General features: G+C 31.4%; 1 protein-coding gene across 1 annotated transcript; it reads right to left on the bottom strand.

Moving 5' to 3' along the window:
* Nucleotides 1-3,109: 3,109 nt before the first annotated feature.
* On the bottom strand, nucleotides 3,110-5,310 carry LOC107847128 (WUSCHEL-related homeobox 3). The gene is made up of 2 exons (XM_016691365.2): nucleotides 4,912-5,310; nucleotides 3,110-3,516 (listed from the first exon to the last, which is right to left on the bottom strand). The coding sequence occupies exons 1-2, from the start codon at nucleotides 5,275-5,277 to the stop codon at nucleotides 3,295-3,297; spliced, it is 588 nt and encodes a 195-aa protein (XP_016546851.1). The 5' UTR covers nucleotides 5,278-5,310; the 3' UTR covers nucleotides 3,110-3,294.
* Nucleotides 5,311-20,507: the final 15,197 nt, after the last annotated feature.

Genomic DNA, 20,507 nt, shown 5'->3' with positions numbered 1-20,507 from the left:
TTAATTAGGATTTAGGACTAATTTATTTAATAAATAGACCTAAATTATAATTTCAGTCAAGTTTATTTAAATTTAACTCATATTGAAAAATCAATTGGTTAATTGCCTTGCAATTGTGGCCAAATTAATTTCAATCATAATCAAATTCAATAAATTGACTAGAATTAAAATAAAATTTGATATGAATTATCAACCGATTTAATTCGGAGCTTCTTGGTTTAACAAAATCAAACAAATATCTTTCCGAATAAATTATTTTTGACAACAAAAAATATATTTAAATCAATTTTCAAGATAACCCTTGATAAAAATTCAATTTTTCATAAAAATAATTGTTTAAATAACAAAATATACAATCTCTTAAATACGAAAATATACAATCGCTACTTAAAATGACAAAATTACGTACATAAATATTTTGAAAAGCTTTTATTCGAATAAAATAAATGTTGTAATTTTATTTAACACCGAAGAAACTCAGAATTAAACTTAATAATGAAGGGCAAAAATTAGATGTCGACACCTAGTATATGCAAAAATATCTGATATAGACACATAACCCTTAATCAAGGAGTCAAATCAAATCCTTTGAGAAGAAATCCTTGGCTTTCCTTTTGGAGCAAATAGACAGTACCAACCGAAGAACATAAATAGAGAAGACTGAAGATCCAAACATCCACGCAACTTCTCGGAAGATCTTAGTGTGTCTCAATCTTAGCTAGTCTTAATAAGCTTTGTATTCCCTGTTTATAATAATTACAAAAGAAAGGTCGCGTCAACTTAGTTATACCAGTTGAAGCTGTGTCATAAGATTTGAATAGCAAAATAAGCTTCAGAACTTGTTTTACACATCTGTATTCCAGCTCTACTTTGAAGGATTGAAAGAAAACTCTTGAATTCCAAGAAACTGGAAGTATGCATCACATTGGTGTTCTAAACTAGGATAAATCATTGTGTTGTTATTTTATTTACTTATTTATTTATCTGCATAGTTAACTCTTAACTTTGTTATGTTTAAGTATACCTGTTTGCAGGAGAGTCGACTGTCTAACTTGACCATTCGTCTCAATTCAACCCCCTCTTGATTTTCAATTTGTACTTTCTTTTATATAGTGGATTGCTCATCTCCTTTTGTACATGTAGGTCGATTGACTGAACCACATTAAATTATTGTATCTATTTTGGTGTATTTCTCGCATGTCTTTTTATATGGCATATTTCAAGGTTTGCTTTGCTAGCTTTTGCATGAAACCTGATTATTTTGGTCCTAACAAGTTGTATCAGAGCGAGGCCAATTTGGGTGTTCATCTTGGCAGGTTCAGTTCTAGTCGCAACCGATTTGACGATAATAAAGATTTTGCTTTGAGAAATTTTATCATAGTGTTACTTTGTGTAGAGACAAAGATTTAATGGAGGAAATTTTGGAGATGAAGATTGAACTTGTTGAGCACTATGTGAAAAAGGCGGAGCAGATTTACTTTGTCAGAAACTCAGGCCAAGAGGGAGAATGGTTGAGTGTTTGTCCTGACTTTCTTACCATAATTAGGTTTTCCTTTAGGTACCATAATTGGGTTTCCTTTTAGAAAAAAGAAAACATATTCTCCATATTTGGCTAGTCGTTGTTCATTTAGGAAAAGATTGTAGACTCTATAAATAGAGGCTCCATTCTTCTAGTTTGACAGTATCCACTATGTAGTCCTAGGGGTTTGACAATTTCATTTGGGGGGAGAATTTGTGAGACATAAGTGTGGTAGCTTCACTTGTGTGAACCTCTTTTTATTCTGAGTGAATTGTGTGAGGTTGTGTCTCTTGATAGTTTGTACTCTCTTTATATAGTTGATTGCTCATCTCCTTTTATGAATATAGGTCGATTGACCGAACCACGTTAAATTATTGTCTCTTTTGATGTATTTCTCGCATGTCTTCTTATGTGGCGTCTTCTGAAGTTTGTTTTGCTAGCTTCTGCATGACATCTCATTATTACGAATCCTAACAACGTCTTCACATACATTATAAATATGCATTACATGTTATAATAACAAAACATCGGTCTTTTTTAGGTAACTAGTTTCACTTATGAAGGGATGTTTTGTTTGTAGTCGTATTAGTAGTTGTAGTGTTTTGCGTGTGCCTTGTAGCTTCTTGTTCGTGATGTCTTGATGATGTTTGTGATTTTGGATAGATAGTTTGTTGAACTACTCTATGGGTGTTTTGTTTCTATTATTCTCTATTGGTGTGTTATTTTATCTAGTTTGTTGTTTTTATTACGTCTTTTTATACTTTTTTGGTCCTAATCCAGAGATCTATCAAAAACAGTCTCTCTATTTTATTTGAGATAGCGATATGGATTGCATACACGTTATCTTTTTTAAACCCCACTTTGTGGGATTACACTGAGTATGTTATTGTTGTTTCACTTATGAACAGCTATGTGCCCATACTTCTTAGGTGATACTATCATGCATAGTATCTTTTACACTATCAGTATATAGGTAAACATTAAGAGTTTAAAATATTTACACCACTAGTATTGAAAAAAAATTATACCATTAGATCATATTTATCTATTATAATTAAAAAATTTGTCATTTTTAAAATTTATAAATCTTATATTTTAGAGGACTTACCTAATAATATATCCTATGATTTGATAGTGCAAAAACAAATTATACTAACATATACAAGACTCAAACTCAAAAGTTAAAACGTTAAAAGCACAGTGTCCTCGAGACATGGTAAACTTGGTTTCTAGAATGGTAAAATATTATACAAATCTATGCATGGCCATTGTACAAATAACCTATGTTACTCGGATTCTCCAAAATGATTCATACTCATGTCGAATCCTGTATGTCGAATCCTCTAAAACTACAATAATTTTAGAGGATCCAACACAAAGTACTCGATACTTCCTCTGTTTCAAAAAGAATGATCTACTTTGACTTGACACGAAGTTTAAGAAAATAAAGAAGACTTTTAAATCTTGCGGTGTTAAATTAAAGAAATGTTAAATGTACCAAAATGTTCTTCAATCTTGTGGTCTTAAACATGCCATGTGAAAAGTTAAAATTAAAAAGTTGCTTAAAAGGGAAAGGGGTCATTCTTTTTTAAAACGGATTAAATAGAAAAGTAGATCATTCTTTTTAAAACGGTGGGAGTAATATTTTTAGAAAGTCCGAACAACATAGCAATTAAATAGCATTAGCCAACACACAGTTCATCAGCTAAGATCTTATTAGGACTACACATTAATTTCAACAAGAAACAATATTGAGAAGTGGTGTTCTTAGGGTCCTACTCCTTAATGCCAGTGGCTTTGATAGGGAAAAGTTCAAGAGTTTCAAGAGGCCTGTTGCTGCAATAGGGGATAGAATTAGGGCCCATGTCTGTCATCATCAACATCCAACCTTGAACATTTGTTCTTATCATGCCATTCTCTGTGACACATTGCTTTGGAAAATCCACATTCCCCATGTTGTTCATCATTTGAGCTGATGATGTATCTTTTCTTTCAGCCTAGAAAGGAAATAATAAAGAAATGAGAAAGGCTGATTACCATTTATAGTTTCCGTATGCTTTATGCTTACCTTGTAATGAGATTAAACACTATAATTGTATCTTTTATAGTAATGGTTAAAAGACATACAATTAAGTTGTGCTCTCTCAAATAACTTTAGTTTGTAGATGAGATAGTCACAAATTTCGACATGATACTAGAGCACATAAAAATTCTGAGTTTGAGCCTCATTATCACCTATTATCGAAAGAACTTCCATGTGTTTGTCCTATAAAAAAGAGTCAGACATACACCTGAGGAAGTGGAAATAATTAAATAAATTAAGATGCTTTTTTTGTTCTAACGGTTTAAGGTTTTAGATGAGATAATTATGCATTTCAACACTAAGCTCACTTTTTGTTAATGCATGATAATTATCTTTTAATATATTGTAGTGTGAAAATATTTTTAAACTGTAGCTATAGAGAAGTTAAACTCATTTTATACATAGAATTTAATAGAAGTTTTACACTTTTAAGTATGAGGCCACCTTAAATATAATTGCAGTAACCATCTATAAGCAGTGGAAGAATATTTGCTTGATGAGGTTAAATCATACTAATAGTATAAAAATTCTCTACTACCTGAGTTAAACTGAATCTTTTATATGAAGAGCATATATGTCTCCACTGTGGAGGTGGGAGAGGTTGACAATGAAAGGTATAAGAAGAGGAAGAGGTAGAGGTAAACCCGAGAAGAACTAAAAGAAGTGATTAGATAGGACATAACGCATCTTCAGGTCACCAAGGACATGACCCTAAATTGAAGATCATGGAGATTGAGGATTAGGCTAGAAGGTTAGTTGGTAGCTGAGCGATTTCTCCTTGTTCTTTGGGAGAATATGGTTATAGTTGGAGCATCCAATCTGCTCTCTCTCTTCTCCTTATCAGTACTGATATTATTATCCTCGTACCATCTTTGGTTATCCTCAGTGTTTCCTGCTTCTTCACTTCCATATTTTCCAAACCTGTTTTTTAAAACACTTTTCTTGAGCCCAAGATCTATCAGAAACAGTCTTTCTATCTTTCAGAAAATAGGATAAGGTATGTGTACACTCTATTCTCCCCATATCCTACTTGTGGAATCACGCTGGGTAGAAGAAATATGAATACTACTTGTCGGACTGTTGTAAAAAAAGAAAAAGTACTCATACCATTTCAATTTTGTTTGTTTACTTTCATTCTGTGACAACTTTTTAATTCTAACTTTTTACGTGGTATATTTAAGACCATAAAATTAAAGAATATTTTGATACATTTCAAATATCTTTAGTTTAAAACCACAAGATTCAAGTCAAAGCCGGATGAACGCAGGAGTACTAAGGATTTAGAAGTAATGCATAGAAAAATATGTACCTGATGAACCAATATGGGAGGAGAGTGAGGGTAAAGTGGAGGAAAATTAGGAGGAAAATTGTAGTCAAGATTAATAATGCTATTGTTGGGTGCAGTAATAAATTGAAGTTGAGGAGCATCATCATGATGATCACTAGGATTTTTCTGCTTTTGATGGAGCATCTCTTTTCTGAGTTTTTGCCTGTCCCTAGCTTTGTGGTTTTGAAACCAGTAAAAAACATTCTTGCACTGAATCTTTCCATAAAGAGAAAGATGAGTTGTGATCGTTTGTACTTGAGTTGATGTTGGATTTCTCAACCCTTTTCTATACAAATCTTGTAGAATCATCAATTGTTGTGGTGTTGGACTCCATCTTGGTCGAGGCATATTGAAGAAAACTTTAATTGTGTTATTTTTTGTTTTGTGTTAATTGAGGTAATATATGTTTTTGTTTCTATAAAGGGTATGTATAAATAGACAAATATTTAAAGGTGGTCCTATAAATGGGGTTGTCATGCTGATGTAACTAAAGCTATGTATGTACTTTGAAGAATTTAATAATTCTTATTTTATAGCAAGAGTCATTTAGTAGGTTAGTTGTTGATTTCGTCATCATCGTAGCATATATTTACTCTACTGACAGCGAATTATGGAAATATACAGCATGGGAAATTATGGAAGTAAGGAAAAAGATCTTTTTTTGTAAGATCAAGTAGTACGTACTCATATGGAGAACACTACTATTAAGCCAACTCTATTTGCCATGTTTATGTCAATGCAAAATCAACTTGCTCCGGCGATAATACGTGGTTTGTGATGGAATGGTTGAAATTTATGTATTTTTAGTTAAAAGTCTTAATTCTGAGCCCTTGAAATGAAAAAAATTATACGGTAAGTGTCATCTCTAGAAATGAATCTCGTAATGCGCAAATATGAATTTAGTCGAGCCACAATACTAGCTAGTATCAACCACCGAGTGAGACGAGAAAAAATCTTGCCCTCATGTACAATAGTATATGTTTCATTTCTTTTTAATAATTATAATGTTTGGGTTAACTTGCCCATCTCTCGACTTATTTTGTAGGGTACAGAAATATCTAGTGTTTTTATCTGAGATTTAAAGTTAATATTTTATGATTTTCAACTCACTTCATCGATCACTTGGTCATACCCTTGAGTCAACCATGTTTTTTATACACCCAACATATTAAAATTCTTGTAACTTTTTAATAATGAATGACAGTACGGTAAGGCTCAAACTCTGAACTCTTGCCGGTCAGGATATCATGCTTGAGTGTGACTATTTCTTCTAAAAGTTTAATTTATTAAAATAAATTCTATTAACTTAATTTAAGGATGATGAGTGAGTAGAAGTTAAACCGTCAAATTAAGGCTATTTGGACTGCAAGCCAAGTCTAGCTATAGGTTCTCAAGATAGCACCATGCATAATTTCTCCTCAAAAGTTGATTACAATTAATTAAATTAGTCGCAGATCTTTTGGATTAGTACAATTATTGGTTGTTTGGTACATATACTTGAGGGTTGAATAGGGTTTGGAGGTCAGATAGTCAACTCAAGTTTTTGTACTCAAACTTAGGCAAAACTTTCCTAGAGTAGTAGAAAGTTACATTGCATTTCCTCCTCGAATTTTACTCACTTTAGATCTACATTTTCTAACTCATACTGTCAAAAGTCACCATAGACCTGTGATGCTGATTGCAGTAAACTTTATTCAAAATATTTTTTACGCTATCATATCCTTGTCGAAGTATATTTACAAGTAAACCTCCATATGATGTATTATTTGTAAGCTTGAAACCAATTTGATAGGATTACTAAGTCAATACATTGCTTAAATAATATTCCTTTTATCCCATTTTGCACAAAATGCTTCCTACGCTACTTTGTATTGCTATTTTAAGCGATTGATTATAATAAACGCTTGTCAACACACACATAAGCCTTTACAAAATATGCATAAAAATATCTAATAAGAATATTTTATCATATGTTCAGATGCTCAATTGAAACAGTAAAAGAAATCATAATTTTCAATGTTTAAAATAAAATGTATTGATAAATTTAAACTATATATTTTCGATATATTTCGCCTTTTTTCTTTCTAATCAATTTAGATATTTGATTTCTCTTAATTATATTGTTGGACCACAAGTCCTTACTTTGGAGTTGATCACGTATATTCTTTAATTACGCGTTGAGTTTTTGCCATCAATACTCCCTTTCTAGTTGATGTGTAAGTACTGTTCAATCCCCCACCCCATAATTAGTAATCAGAAAGTAATACTTACACCTACCCAGAGTACATACGAATAATCTCATTTAATTAATAATTTATTATACTTTGTATGATAGGACACCGTTCACATTACTAAAACAACTTATTACTGAAAGTATGTGTACCTAAGTTGTTACGCCCTTGTTTCCTAAATAAATGAGTGTTTTAGCTTAGACACATTTAAAAAATAGTTATTGGTTTCTAAAAAAATAAATAATACTTTTACTTAACTTATTCTTAATGAATAGCTTGAAAAAGATGTATTTTCTTGATTATGTAAAATTCTCTTTATTTAAAGAAGGATAAAATTGAAAGAACATTATCAATATCATCTTGATTAACTAATACATCACTTATTTAGAAACAAAATAAAAAAACCCAACAAAACCACTTATTTATAAATGGACGGAGTAATTTATACTATTCCCTTCACCCATTTTGTTCGTCCATTATTGACTTGAGACACCCCTACTATTTTACTTGTATCATCCTTTGAATGTAAAAAATTGAGTATTTTGGGATGGCTATAGTTAATACACGAAAAAATTAGGAACTAAGTGATAAGTTATCTTCAGATTTTTCAAATTAAACTAGTAAAAGTTGACAACTATTTTTAGTATAGTGAATAAAAAAATAGACATTTACTTTTAGTATAATGAATAAATAAAAATGCATGGATGAAATATATTTTATTTTCTTTGTAGTATTACCTCCGTTCATAGTTACTTATTTATGTTTCGCTTAATATACTCATAAGAAACAATAAACAAAATGATAATGTTAATGTATCACCTTTAATTATGATAAGTCATCTCAAGCTTTAAAAATTAACTAAAAATATTAATATTTTATAATAAGAGTAAAATAGATACTCCATTCATTTCTAGTTAGTTGTCGTCCTTAAAGAGTTTTAGAAGAGAATAATTTTGAAAATTGTATTTGCATAATGAAGATTACACGTATTTATGGATACAAAATAAAAGTAGTTACAAGAGATAATAGGTCTACATTAGATTGAGTTATCCTAGAGGTTGTTATGATAAGGTTGAGTTTTCCTTTTGATTTTGAATCTAATAGGATACGATTATCCTTAACACTCCCATGCAAGATTGAGGATCCATCCAGGAGACCAATCTTAGATCTGTTGAGCTGAAATTGATTCTTGGACAAAACCTTTCTGAGAAGGTCAATAATCTGATCCTTTGAGGAGATGTGAGATATTCAAAGGGCATTTTTTTTAACCAAATCTCTAACAAAATGAATGTCAATTTTCAGGTGTTTCATTATGGAGTGAAGAATTGGATTTTTACATGTATATATGGTAGAGATGTTATCACAGTATATTGTGGGGGTGGAATCGAATAACCAATTAATTCCTTCAAAAGAGATTTAACCCATTGAACCTCGATAGCTACTGCAGCAACGGACCTATATTCATCTTCAGTGGACGATCTAGCAAGTATCTTCTACTTTTTGAAACTCCAGTTGATTAGAACATGGCCAAAATATAAAAAGAACCCAGAGGTTGATGTTCTATCCGATGGATTACCGGCCCAATCGACATCAGAGAAAGCATAAAACTTTAAAGAAGATTGTGGAGTAATATGAATACCAAAGGCAATAATAGATTTCAGATATTTGAGAAAACGCTTAAGAGCCTGCCAATGATGATGATTAGGACAATTCATGAACTGGGAGAGTTTGTTAACAGTAAAAGCAATATCAAGCCTCGTAACAATGAGATTATCCACAAACACTAAGAAATAACATGTAGTACCTTGACAATATATGAAAAGAAAGTTATCACTTTTTGATTGTCGAAAGACAAACTTCAAGGTAAATGACCGTAGCGCTTGGTACCAGGCCCTCAAGGAATGTTTAAGTCCGTAAAGAGCCTTGGCTAATTTACAGACATGGTGTTATTTGGATGGATCAGTGAATCCAGGTACTTGTTACATGAACACTTATTCTTCTAATGTACCATGTAAAATAGCATTGTTAACATCCAATTGAATGAGAGGCCAGGAATATATATCAGCTAAAGTAAGAACCATACGAATTGTCACCGGCTTAATCACTGGGCTGAATGTCTCACCAAAATCAATTTCAGGTTGTTGGTTGTATCCCTTGGCAATCAATCGAGCCTTGTATTTTTGAATTGAACCATTTGACCCTATAAATCCACTTACAAGCGACTAAATTTTATTAAGAATCAGGAAGGACAAGAATCCAAGTACTATTTTTAACTAATGCATTGAATTCATTAGAAATTGCTGAGTGCCACTCAAGATGGGCCTGAGCTTATGCAATTATTGTTGGTTCCAGTGCTTTCGGTAAAGAATGTTTTGTTACATGATGGACAGATTTAGGTTTATAAATATTATTCTTAGAACGCGTGACCATGGAATGAGTGTTTTTTAGGGAAGAAGAAGGAATGTTGTTTTGTGTAGGAAGAGAAGGATTCGTATATGCATTTGAATGAGAAGGATTAGTGTTTTCCATTAAATGAGAAGAATCATAAGGTAATGATGATTTTTCAACAGGAGGATTGGAAGATGGAGATGATGTAGGAAAAGAATTAGATTGGAATAGGATTATAGTGTGAGAAGATTCACTAAATGGGATAGCATACCCATTTGAATTGGGTTTTGAATCTGAAGGATGAGTTTGATATGGAAAAATATTTTCAAGAAAGACAACATGACGTGAGGTAACGTATTTTTAAGTTTTAAAGTCATAACAAACATATGCATTCTGATACAAAGAGTAACTAAGAAATACGCAGGGGACTGACTTGAGATCAAATTTGGACTTGGTATAAGGACGAAGGCAAGGATAATAAAGGCAATCAAAGACACACAAGGATTAATAATTGGGAGAATGATTAAAAAGCTTTTGATAAGGAGAAGAAAACTGAAAAAGTGGTGTGGGAAGACAAATAATAAGGTAGGTGGTTGTTTTGAATGCAAATATAAAAACAAAAAATGCAAGGAGGAAGTTTGCAGTAACGTAAGGCCAGTTTCAACTAAGTGACAATGGCGATGTTCCGCTACTCCATTATGTTTTGGGGTATGAGGTGGTGTTTGCAGATAATTTATTTCACAAGATTGAAAATATTTTTTGAGTGCAACATATTCTCCACCCTCATCGGTGTAAATCAATTTTATCTTGACATTAAAGTTATTTTCGACAAGTTTTTAAAATATTGAAAAGATAACATACACGTCTGATTTAGCCTTTAAAAAAAAAATCATATATATTTTGTGTAATGGTCCACAAAGATAATATAATAACGGAATCCATCAATTGATTGCATAGGAGTAGGACCCCATAAATCAGAATATAATAAGTCAAGAGGTCTATTGCTTGTTAGGGAAGAAACGTCAAAGGATTAATAATGATTTTTATTACATTGGCAAGGATTACAAAGAAACGTTTTACTAGAAGATGCTAGTAATTGGAACTTTGACAAAATGAAATTAAAGATCCTAGCATTGGGATGATGAAGATGTTGATGTCAGGACTCTGAAAAAAGCTGAATGTTGAATAAAACAAGATTATTTGAAACGATAGAGGATAGAAGCTTTACAAGGATTGATCAAGAGTTCCTTTGAACTGAATCTCCCCTGTGAACTGATCCTTCACAAGAAAATAGTCAGAAAAGAACTCAATTGACACTTAGTTAGAATTACAAAACTTTGATACAAATATGTGGTTGGTTTTAGTAGAGAAAACATACAAAACATTAGAAAGATGAAATTTTTTGGTAGAGAGAGAAATAGTACCAGAACCAACATACGAGATGGAAAAACCTGAGCCATCAATTTGATGTAGCTCGTCACTACTATCATATGGTGAATGAAGCGAAAGGTTGCGCAAGTTATTAATGATATGATGAGATGCACCAGTGTCTAACAACCATTATTGATCGAATCCCGAATTAGCATTATAGTGTGCTTGAGAATTTTGTGAAAACAAGTCCTAAAAATAGTCACGTGCTCGATAACACCATTTTACATGATGCCTCAATTTGTCACAAAATTGACATTGAACTTTGTCTTGAGATCTCGTGCCTCGAGATTGCTGTCTTGGTGCAGAATTTTGAGGCTTATATGATGAGGAGTTTACTGAAAAACCAATATTAAAATTTTCATATTGAAAATGTTGGTTCTTCCCTGAATTACTTTGTTTTTGCTGATACGAAGATCTAGTATTTGTATCCTTGCACTTGCAGACATGATTTGCTGAAATAAGAGTGGTGTCAAATATGGGATCTATTTGTTTCAAATACAATTCATGAGCCATTAAGTTTTCTTGTAGTTCATCAAATGATATAATGGTATCTCTAGCATGAATAGCTGCAGTAATATCTTAAAATTCAGAGCCAACACCACTAAGAACGTGAACCATAAGATCTACCCAGTAACCGAACTTCCGCACAAGGAGAGTTCCTCGACAATTGATTTGATAAGATGAAGATAGTCAACAACTGGACCTGAATCTCTATTTGCTCTAGAGAGTTTGTCACGCTAGGATAAAATTCGCGTAGCTAATTTATTTGCAAATATCATTTGTAATTCGGTCCCTTCCTCCACTGATATTTTGACATCTGGGATGGTATTCGTTACATAAAAGGATATAGAAGCAATTATGACTGTCAAAATTATCTGATCTTGACAGTCCTAAAATTCATAATCAGGATTAGAGACGACCATCTTTATCAATGGTGATTGGAGGTGACTTGCTGACACCAGTGACATAACCTATAAGATTGTGACCATAAAGTAAAGGAGTAATTTGGGCTCTCTAAGTGGGGTAGTTTTGAGAATTGAGTTTTAATTGAAGTTGAGTTCCATTGATGAAAATCAAAGTTTTTTCAGAAAAGTGAGCAAGATTATTTATGCTAGAAGAGCCATGAGAAAGAGAAAAAAAATTAGCGGTTATTCAGAAGCAAGTTGGATCACTGCTCCGATACCATAAAGAATTTTAGAAGAGAATAATTCTGAAAATTGTATTTGCATAATGAAGATTACACGTATTTATGGATATAAAATAAAAGTAGTTACAAGAGATAAAATGTCTACTTTAGATTCAGTTATCTAGAGATTGTTATGAGAAGGTTGAGTTATCCTTTTGATTTGAATCTGATAGGATAGGATTATCCTTAACAGTCCTTACTTAAATAGATGTTACTACTTGTCATTTCAAAACCAAGCATAACTAGCAGTTTATTTTCACTTTTTTTCATTAATAATAAATATTGAGAAATATTACTAATATGGTGCAAAAAAGAAAAACATTAAATAAAAATGAGTAAATATGGAGTTATAAAGAAAGTTATTTACCTTCTAGTTAATTTTTTTTAAGGGGTGTAACTTAAAAATGTGATAAGAAAATAGAAACGGAGGATATAAAATAATAAATTATCTATTAATTTTTTTAAATTGACAAATAAAAATTGACATTTATTTATAATATATTTAACAAGTAAAAGAGGATAAAGCTAGGGACAATGTTTAAAATTGATTAACTTGGGATTATCCCTTCTTTCGCTACCCTAAGTGAGGGAGAGTCATGCATGAAGTTGTGTGGGGATACATCTCTGTCAAAGTTTTCATCTTTTTCCTCTTATTAAAACAAATCCTGAAAAAAAAAAAAATCAGTTGCTTCAAATGGCATTTTTATATATTATACATGTTTTTAATTTAGGACTATAAAATAATTTAAAAAAAATTATTTTCTTAAATATCATGTTTAGTTAATTTGAAACTCCTAAAATAAAGTGAGTATGTAACTAAATTTACATTAGAATACACATATGCAACAGGTGTCAAACATTTTCTATTAATTCGTAATAAACTTCTTATTGAATTTATAATCGTCTTATCTTAACTATTAGTTTCTTTGAGAAAGCTTATATTATTATTTAGCACTCCTTTTTAAACCTTTTTTTCTTTTTCAAAAATCCTCCTTTGCTATTCTTGGGCAGATTAGTTCCTCAACTTAATAAGTGGGTTTAATTGCATTAAATGAGATCATTAAATGAGATTCTATTATCATTTTCTTAAATTATTGCGTTGTTCAAAAAATTCAAAAATTACAGCCCCTAGTTTTTTGCAGCCAATTAATTTAAGGCGGCTAAATAATTTTGCTAATCTCGGCGCACAAATTTTCTCTCTCTCTGACACAAAAGCTGATCTTTTCATTAATTTATACACTCCTTGCATTCATTGCAGCCAAATATGTTGAAGTAACCTTTTTAATTCATCACCAATCTGCATGAGGAATTTAATTTTGATATACTGTATTCGTCTCAAAATAGTTATTCTTTTTTTAAAAATAGAAAATATTTATTTTAATTTAATTATTTCATTTATAAAATGAAGAAAATTTTATTATATTTTTTCAATATTATTTATATTATTAAATAATTATATAAAGTTTATAAATTTATATTTATATTTTTAAAGTATAAATAATAAGACTAATTTATTGAAATAAGCTACTCATAAATATTTTCTTAAAAGTCATGTCAAATCAATAAAAGTCAACTATTTTGATACGAAATTAGTATTCTCATTCCTCATTTCATTTTACTTCATCCATGTTGACTTGGCATTTTTTCTAAAAAAATACTTATTCGAAGTTTATTTTACTAAACAAACTTAATCAATTATTCATTAAATATCTATAGACTATTACTCCTTTCGTTTCATTTTACTTGACTTTTTTATTAAAAATAGTTATTTTAAGTTATTTGTCCAATTCGAGTCCCTCCAGGTATGAAGTGATCTTTTGTTAGGGAGCGTTTTACCCTTAAATTGAGATTTTTGAATGTGAATTTAGAGTTTTAGTCGGATCCAATGCCGGTACCAAATGCTGAATGAAAAAGTAAAAAAAAATTTACTTGTCCAATTCATGAAATTAAGAAAAAATTTATCATGTCCTTTCAATACTACATCCATCATTAAATAGTTATATAAAGTGTATAATTATATTCAAATTTAGATTTTTAAAACAAAATTAATTAGATTTGCTTAGTAAAATAAGTTTCTAATAAATACTACTTATTTTCTTAAAGGGAATGTTAAGTCAACAAGAATCAAGTAAAGCGAAATGGATGGAGTAATATTTGACGTAGTTATTTAATAATAGGATAGTATTGAAAAAATGATAGTTTCTCTTGATTTAATAAATTGGTCACGTAAATTAAAATAATTAATTTTTAAAAATAAAACAGAGGGAAAATATAGAGTGAACGGATAAAAAAATTTGAGACAATACATCAAAAACACCCATAAATTTGTCCACAAAATTCACTTTAGCATTTTATCTTTATGGATAATTATTTATCTCCCTAAATAAATTTTAAGTGAATTAAATATTATACTAAAGATATAATACCACTCTCATAATGGAGAATGCATTCATTACACACGCCTACATATCAGCTCAATGTCAATGCTTCGTCGAAGCCATGCAAAAAGAATATTTTTAAAAATAATAAATTATAAAATGCTTTCTTATTCACCCTCCCCCTATATATACTCCTTGCATTTCATTTTAGTTGACCCTAATTTACTTGTCCAACTTATAAAATTAAGATTATTTTACACAAATTCTTCCCATTCTATCCTTGATAGTATTAAATATAATCACACTTCTAAATTTTTTTGAAAATAACATTTTTATATTTTCAATACAAACTTTATGAAACTTTACTTTTTTTCTTCTTTTCAAGAATACTACTAGTATTTCTATAAGAAGATACCATGCACGACACCACTTCTTTTCAAGAGTACTTCACTACACTAATTTTCCATGCTTAATTAATTATTGAATTTTACAATGTTAAGAAGGGTAAAAAGGTAAAATATACTTCTAATTATTGTATTTCTTAATGGGTGTGCCAAGGCTGAAAGGACCATCTAATTCGAAACGGAGGGATACATATACAAAATTCAACAATAAAAAATTTTCGTAACTATAAATCCTCAGTCACCGATACTCAAAAACACATTAAAAGTGCTAGTTTTCACCAACACATCACTCTGATGATGATCATATGCTTTCGAAATTAATGTTTTATCAGGCGAAACCACCAATTTCTAGTGACATCACTGCAATCCGCCACTTCATTCATACCGTCAATGTGACTATTTATACCGATAAATTTTCTTCAGTGAACGAAATTTTTTTCGATGATCCAAATTCAGCATTGGATTTTTTGTATTGTGTTTGTTGGATCTAAGTTTATATATATATATATATATATATATATATATATATATATATATATATATATATATATTAAAAGTGGTATTTTAAAAAAATATCATGTCAGCATTAGAGGTGATATTAATTCATTTTTAAAATTATTAAGGAGATAAATAAATATATATTAAGTTAAAGATTTAAAGTAAATTATGTAGATAAGTTCGGAAGAAAAATAATGTATTTGCTCAAAAAAAAATAAAATTTACACTATCTATCAATACTGTTTTACTCCTTTCCTCCAGAATTGGTTATCATGTTTTCTTTTGCACGTCTCGTCAAAAACTATAAATAATATTAATTTACCATTATGTCCAATTAATAAATATACATTTTAAAATGAGATTAAGCTAATCTTTTAAGTAGATTGAACAAGCTAAGTAAAATGAACAAAGAAAATATGGAATCCCCGACCTAAGAATTAGGCCAATAAAAGGCAAACACTATATTTTGACAATGGGTACTCTTTTTTGCATAATATTGCTAGGTACTTTTTTGAAAGCTTACAATGTAAAGGGAGGATTCCTCCTCATTTAGTTTAACTAGAATTAGCATATGCTAATTATATGCATTTAGCCTTGTTTAACTAAATGCTTTAATCTTCAGCACAATTGTATTGGGATGAGCCTGGTCATCTCCCATCTTTGCTACAAGAGTTTACGATGTATGTCCCCTCTTTCATGCATGTACTATTTTGTTGGAGATTAATAAACAGGCAGGGATCAATATCAAACGAGGATTTGCTTAAAAAAATATCGTGAGATAATTATTTTTATATAGTAATTTTGACCACTAGTATGATAAGGGGTACTTAATGTAAGTTACCACTTTTGTTAAGTTGTCATTAGTATTTAGCATAAAGACATAAATTGTATTACTTTATAGATAACTTATGTGAATCTTTTTTGAGTTATTAATATATAAAACTTACGCACATTTTTGTAAATATATCTCTACAACAACAACATACCCAGTGTATTTCCACATTGTGGGGTTTGGGGAGGGTAGAATGTACGCCGTCCATGCCACTACCTCCGACGTAGAGAGGAAGTTTCTGATAGACACCCGGCTCAGGACCAAAGACAGTAAACAAAATCGAAGTAAAACATAAAACAAGATGGAATAACAGAAAATAACACCCACAAAGTAGTACTCTACACCATCAAATCAGGCGCACACCTCTCACCCCAACCCTCCTACGACTACTAGAAAGGCTACACCAAAGCAATCCTATCTACTAGCTACGCCCCACCCACCTGCACTAGCTTTCTAACCTAATTCGTGTCTTCCACAACTCCTATCTAGGGTCACGTCCTCTGTAAGCTGTAACTGATTTATATCACGTCATGTCTAATCACCTCCCTCCAGCATTTCTTCGACCTACCTCTACCCCGTCTGAAACCATCCAAATCCTCTCACACATAGGAACTGGGGCATCCGTGACCCTCCTCATCACATGTCCAAAACATCTCAACCTCACTTCCCGCAACTTGTCATCTACCGAAGCCACACCCACCTTCTCCCGAATAGTCTCATTCCTAACCCTATCTCCCCTAGTAAGCCCAGACATTCAACGCAATATTCTCATTTTCGCCACCTTCAATTTCTGGATATGAGAGTTCTTAACAACTCTTTTAGACCATCCAATAATGCTATTTCTTTATCAAAAAATTATATTGCCTCATATATGAACCAAAATAAATGATGTATACAACTTGTTGAATCTTATATATTTATTTAAAGAAAATTTTAGTGTAGTAATTTTTAAATTCCTTTATTAGATCTTTTATACCATTACCACATTAATAATCATTCACCAATAGTCGACAAATTTTAGAGAATCTATTGAGTCATCTATATGCATGCATGGCACAGGCTCATTCATTAATAGAGCCAGAATGCATAATGATGAATTTGACTAGAGTGGTAGTATTTACTATCCTAGTAGAGTTCCCTCTAATTTTCTTGCAAGTTTTGATAACCTATACATAGTTATTGAAGATTAGGTCCTATAGAAAAGTAAAGAAGACATACAAATATCTGAATTAGAGAGTGTACTTTATCTGCAGAACATATGAAAAGTCAAATCTCTTTATTATATTAATATTCCTAAGTCTAACTAGACACCACTTGTATTAATTTCGATCACAAATTAATCCTGTAGATTTTACTATCATGCATTATTATTTTGGTAATCAGAAAATTAGTTCATGTTAAGAGTCTCACAATGGAGATTTAATAAGTAATTGGTCTTTTTACATAATTTTGGACAAATTTCATACACCCTAAAAACTTTGTTATTCCAGGTAACAAATCTGTATATAATAATTTCAACTCCTAACACTAAGTTCAAGAACAACTTCAAGAACTACAATGAAGTTCCAACAACTTTAAACATAAGTTCAAATGAATGATCAAATCAAGTATCGAAATGAAGTTTATACTATTTTCTGAAAAAACAATAAAACTAACTTAAAAAATAAAGATGAAGATAGAAAAATTGTTGAATCAAGTTTACCGAATTTACGGTGTGTCCTTAAGAAATTTATTCCCCTTAAGTACCCGAGGTTAATGGAGTCTTTCCTCCGAAGATAAAATGATTCACTTTAGAAAATAGCGGTACCTCAAATTTTCTAAACTTCAAATGCACTCAATGATTTGAAGATCATACTAGAGTTTTTTAGAAGAAGAAAAAATGTTTTTCAATTCAAAATTCGCATTTTTACTTGAGAAAAAGTTCAGGTATTTATAGACAAAAGGTAATTGCTTCATAAAGGAAACAATAGTTTGCCAAACAGTGCACTGTTTCAGAAATGACACCCACCTGCACTACGTCTGTGCTGGTTTTGCAAACAATAGTTCGCCAAACAGTGCACTGTTTCAGAAACGACACCCACCTGCATCGCGTCTGTGCTGGTTCTACGCCATACCTGCGACCGCAAATGATTTTTGGCATAAACCAGTGTGTTCTGCACCAGACCTATGAGTACAGGTCATCATTTATTACGAAACAATACCTCGAAGGGTCACGTCCCTTCGAGGTGCATTGTGACTGCGTTCATATTGCATCCGAAGTGCATTTCGCAAATGGAGAAAACTTTACTATTGGATTTTTGGATTAAAACTTCACTTAGTTTAATCTAAAGACAAAATTGAGTTAAGCGAGCAACGACAGTGACAGCGCGAGGCATCTCTTATTCGTGTCTCACTATCCATATGAAGGAATGCTTCTCAATACAAGCATAAAAAGTTTCTTTCTCTCACCAATGTGGGAGAACTTTTCTTCCTTAAAGTGAAAAACTCACTTCACTTTTCCTCCATTTGTTACCTCCATTTTTCATTCACATATTCACATAGAACTCAACACTCCCCCACATTAATGGGAAATGACTATTTTATCAATTTTTTTTATAAGTGTGTGATCTACAAGAAAAGACTAGTTGCATCTAGATAAATACATTTTCCTTTAAAATTTCCGTAGTGAACTTGCATTAGATGCACTGGGTTAATCGGTAGATGTGGTATCTTTAAACCGTCAAACTTTAATGTACACCTAGACAACACAAGTCACACAACCAACCTTGTACCTTTTATGATTTTCAAATTTTTATTCGTTTCAACCATGAACACGACTTGGTTTCATGAGAGCTTAGAGAATAGGCCTTTACTATCATTCTCCTTGAAGTGGCTTCTACTTTACCCTCACATAAGTGATTCCTAAACATTTAATCCTTCATATCAAACTATTTTGTTAAATTGCCAAACTTAGAAACCATTAAATATTCAAACCATAAGCCTTATCCTTGTTTCCTGAACGTTGTCTTCATCATGAGAATGAATTGAGTATATTGATAATGTTGAACCATCAGTCACAACTTTATTTGATCTCCTTGAACCTAGATCTTGGGATCTCTAATCTTTCAAGTAGAGTTATCATAATAATGATTTGTTCTAGGCCTTAAACCCATTTTCTTTGATGGTCTATCAACCCCCTCTCTAGATTGTCCCTTTATAAGTAGATTCAACACATTATCCTTTGATTTCACATAGTCAACCGTAATAATTCTACTAGAGAGTAGTTCTCTAACAATTTTATGTCTCCATCTTATATGACTAGATTTACCGTTAAACATCATGCTTCCTGCCCTACCTATTGCTTTTTGACTATCATAGTGTATACATACTAGTGCCAAAGGTTTTGGCCAATAAGAAATATCTTTCATGAAATTTCAGAATTATTTAGTTTCTTCACTCGCTTTATTTAACACAATAAATTCAGATTTCATTGTAGAGCAGGCAATGCATGTCTATTTTGATGATTTTCAAGAGGCTGCTTCTCCACCTAAAATAAATACATATCCACTCGTGGATTTTACTTCATTCGATCGGCTGATCTAATTTACATCACTATATCTTTCAATTATCACTGAAAATTTGTTATAATGCAAAGTACAGTCTTGAGTATGTTTTAGATACTCCAAAGCTCTTTTCATTGCGATCCAATGAGTTTGATTGGGATTACTCGTGTACCGACTCAATTTACTAATAGCACATGCTATGTCTGGTCACGTATAATTCATGATATACATTAACCTTTCCAACACTCTTGCATAGTCCAACTGTGAGTCACTTTCACCTTCATTCTTTTGAAGTGCAAAGTTCACACCTAATGGAGTCTTGACAATACTGAAATTCAAATACTTAAATTTGTCAAGTACTTTTTCAATGTAATAAGACTGTGACAATGCCAATCCTTGTGAATTTCTATGAATTCTTATTACTAAGATTACATCCGCAACTCCAAGGTTTTTCATATCAAACTTGCTCTCAAGCATTTATTTCGCATTTATATAAGAAATGTCTCTACTTATGATCAACATATCATCCGCATACAACAAATAATGACTTTGTGATTTGGGGTGTCTTTAGTGTAAACATATTTATCACATTCATTTATCTTGAAGTCGTTTGCCAACATGTTTGGTCAAACTTTGCATGCCACTATTGGGTGCTTGTTTTAGTCCATAAAGTGACTTAACAATTTTG

The sequence above is a fragment of the Capsicum annuum genome, chromosome 11, assembly GCF_002878395.1.
Source record: "Capsicum annuum cultivar UCD-10X-F1 chromosome 11, UCD10Xv1.1, whole genome shotgun sequence".
Classification (NCBI taxonomy): Eukaryota; Viridiplantae; Streptophyta; class Magnoliopsida; order Solanales; family Solanaceae; genus Capsicum; species Capsicum annuum.
This window is presented reverse-complemented; position numbering and strand designations above follow the sequence as displayed.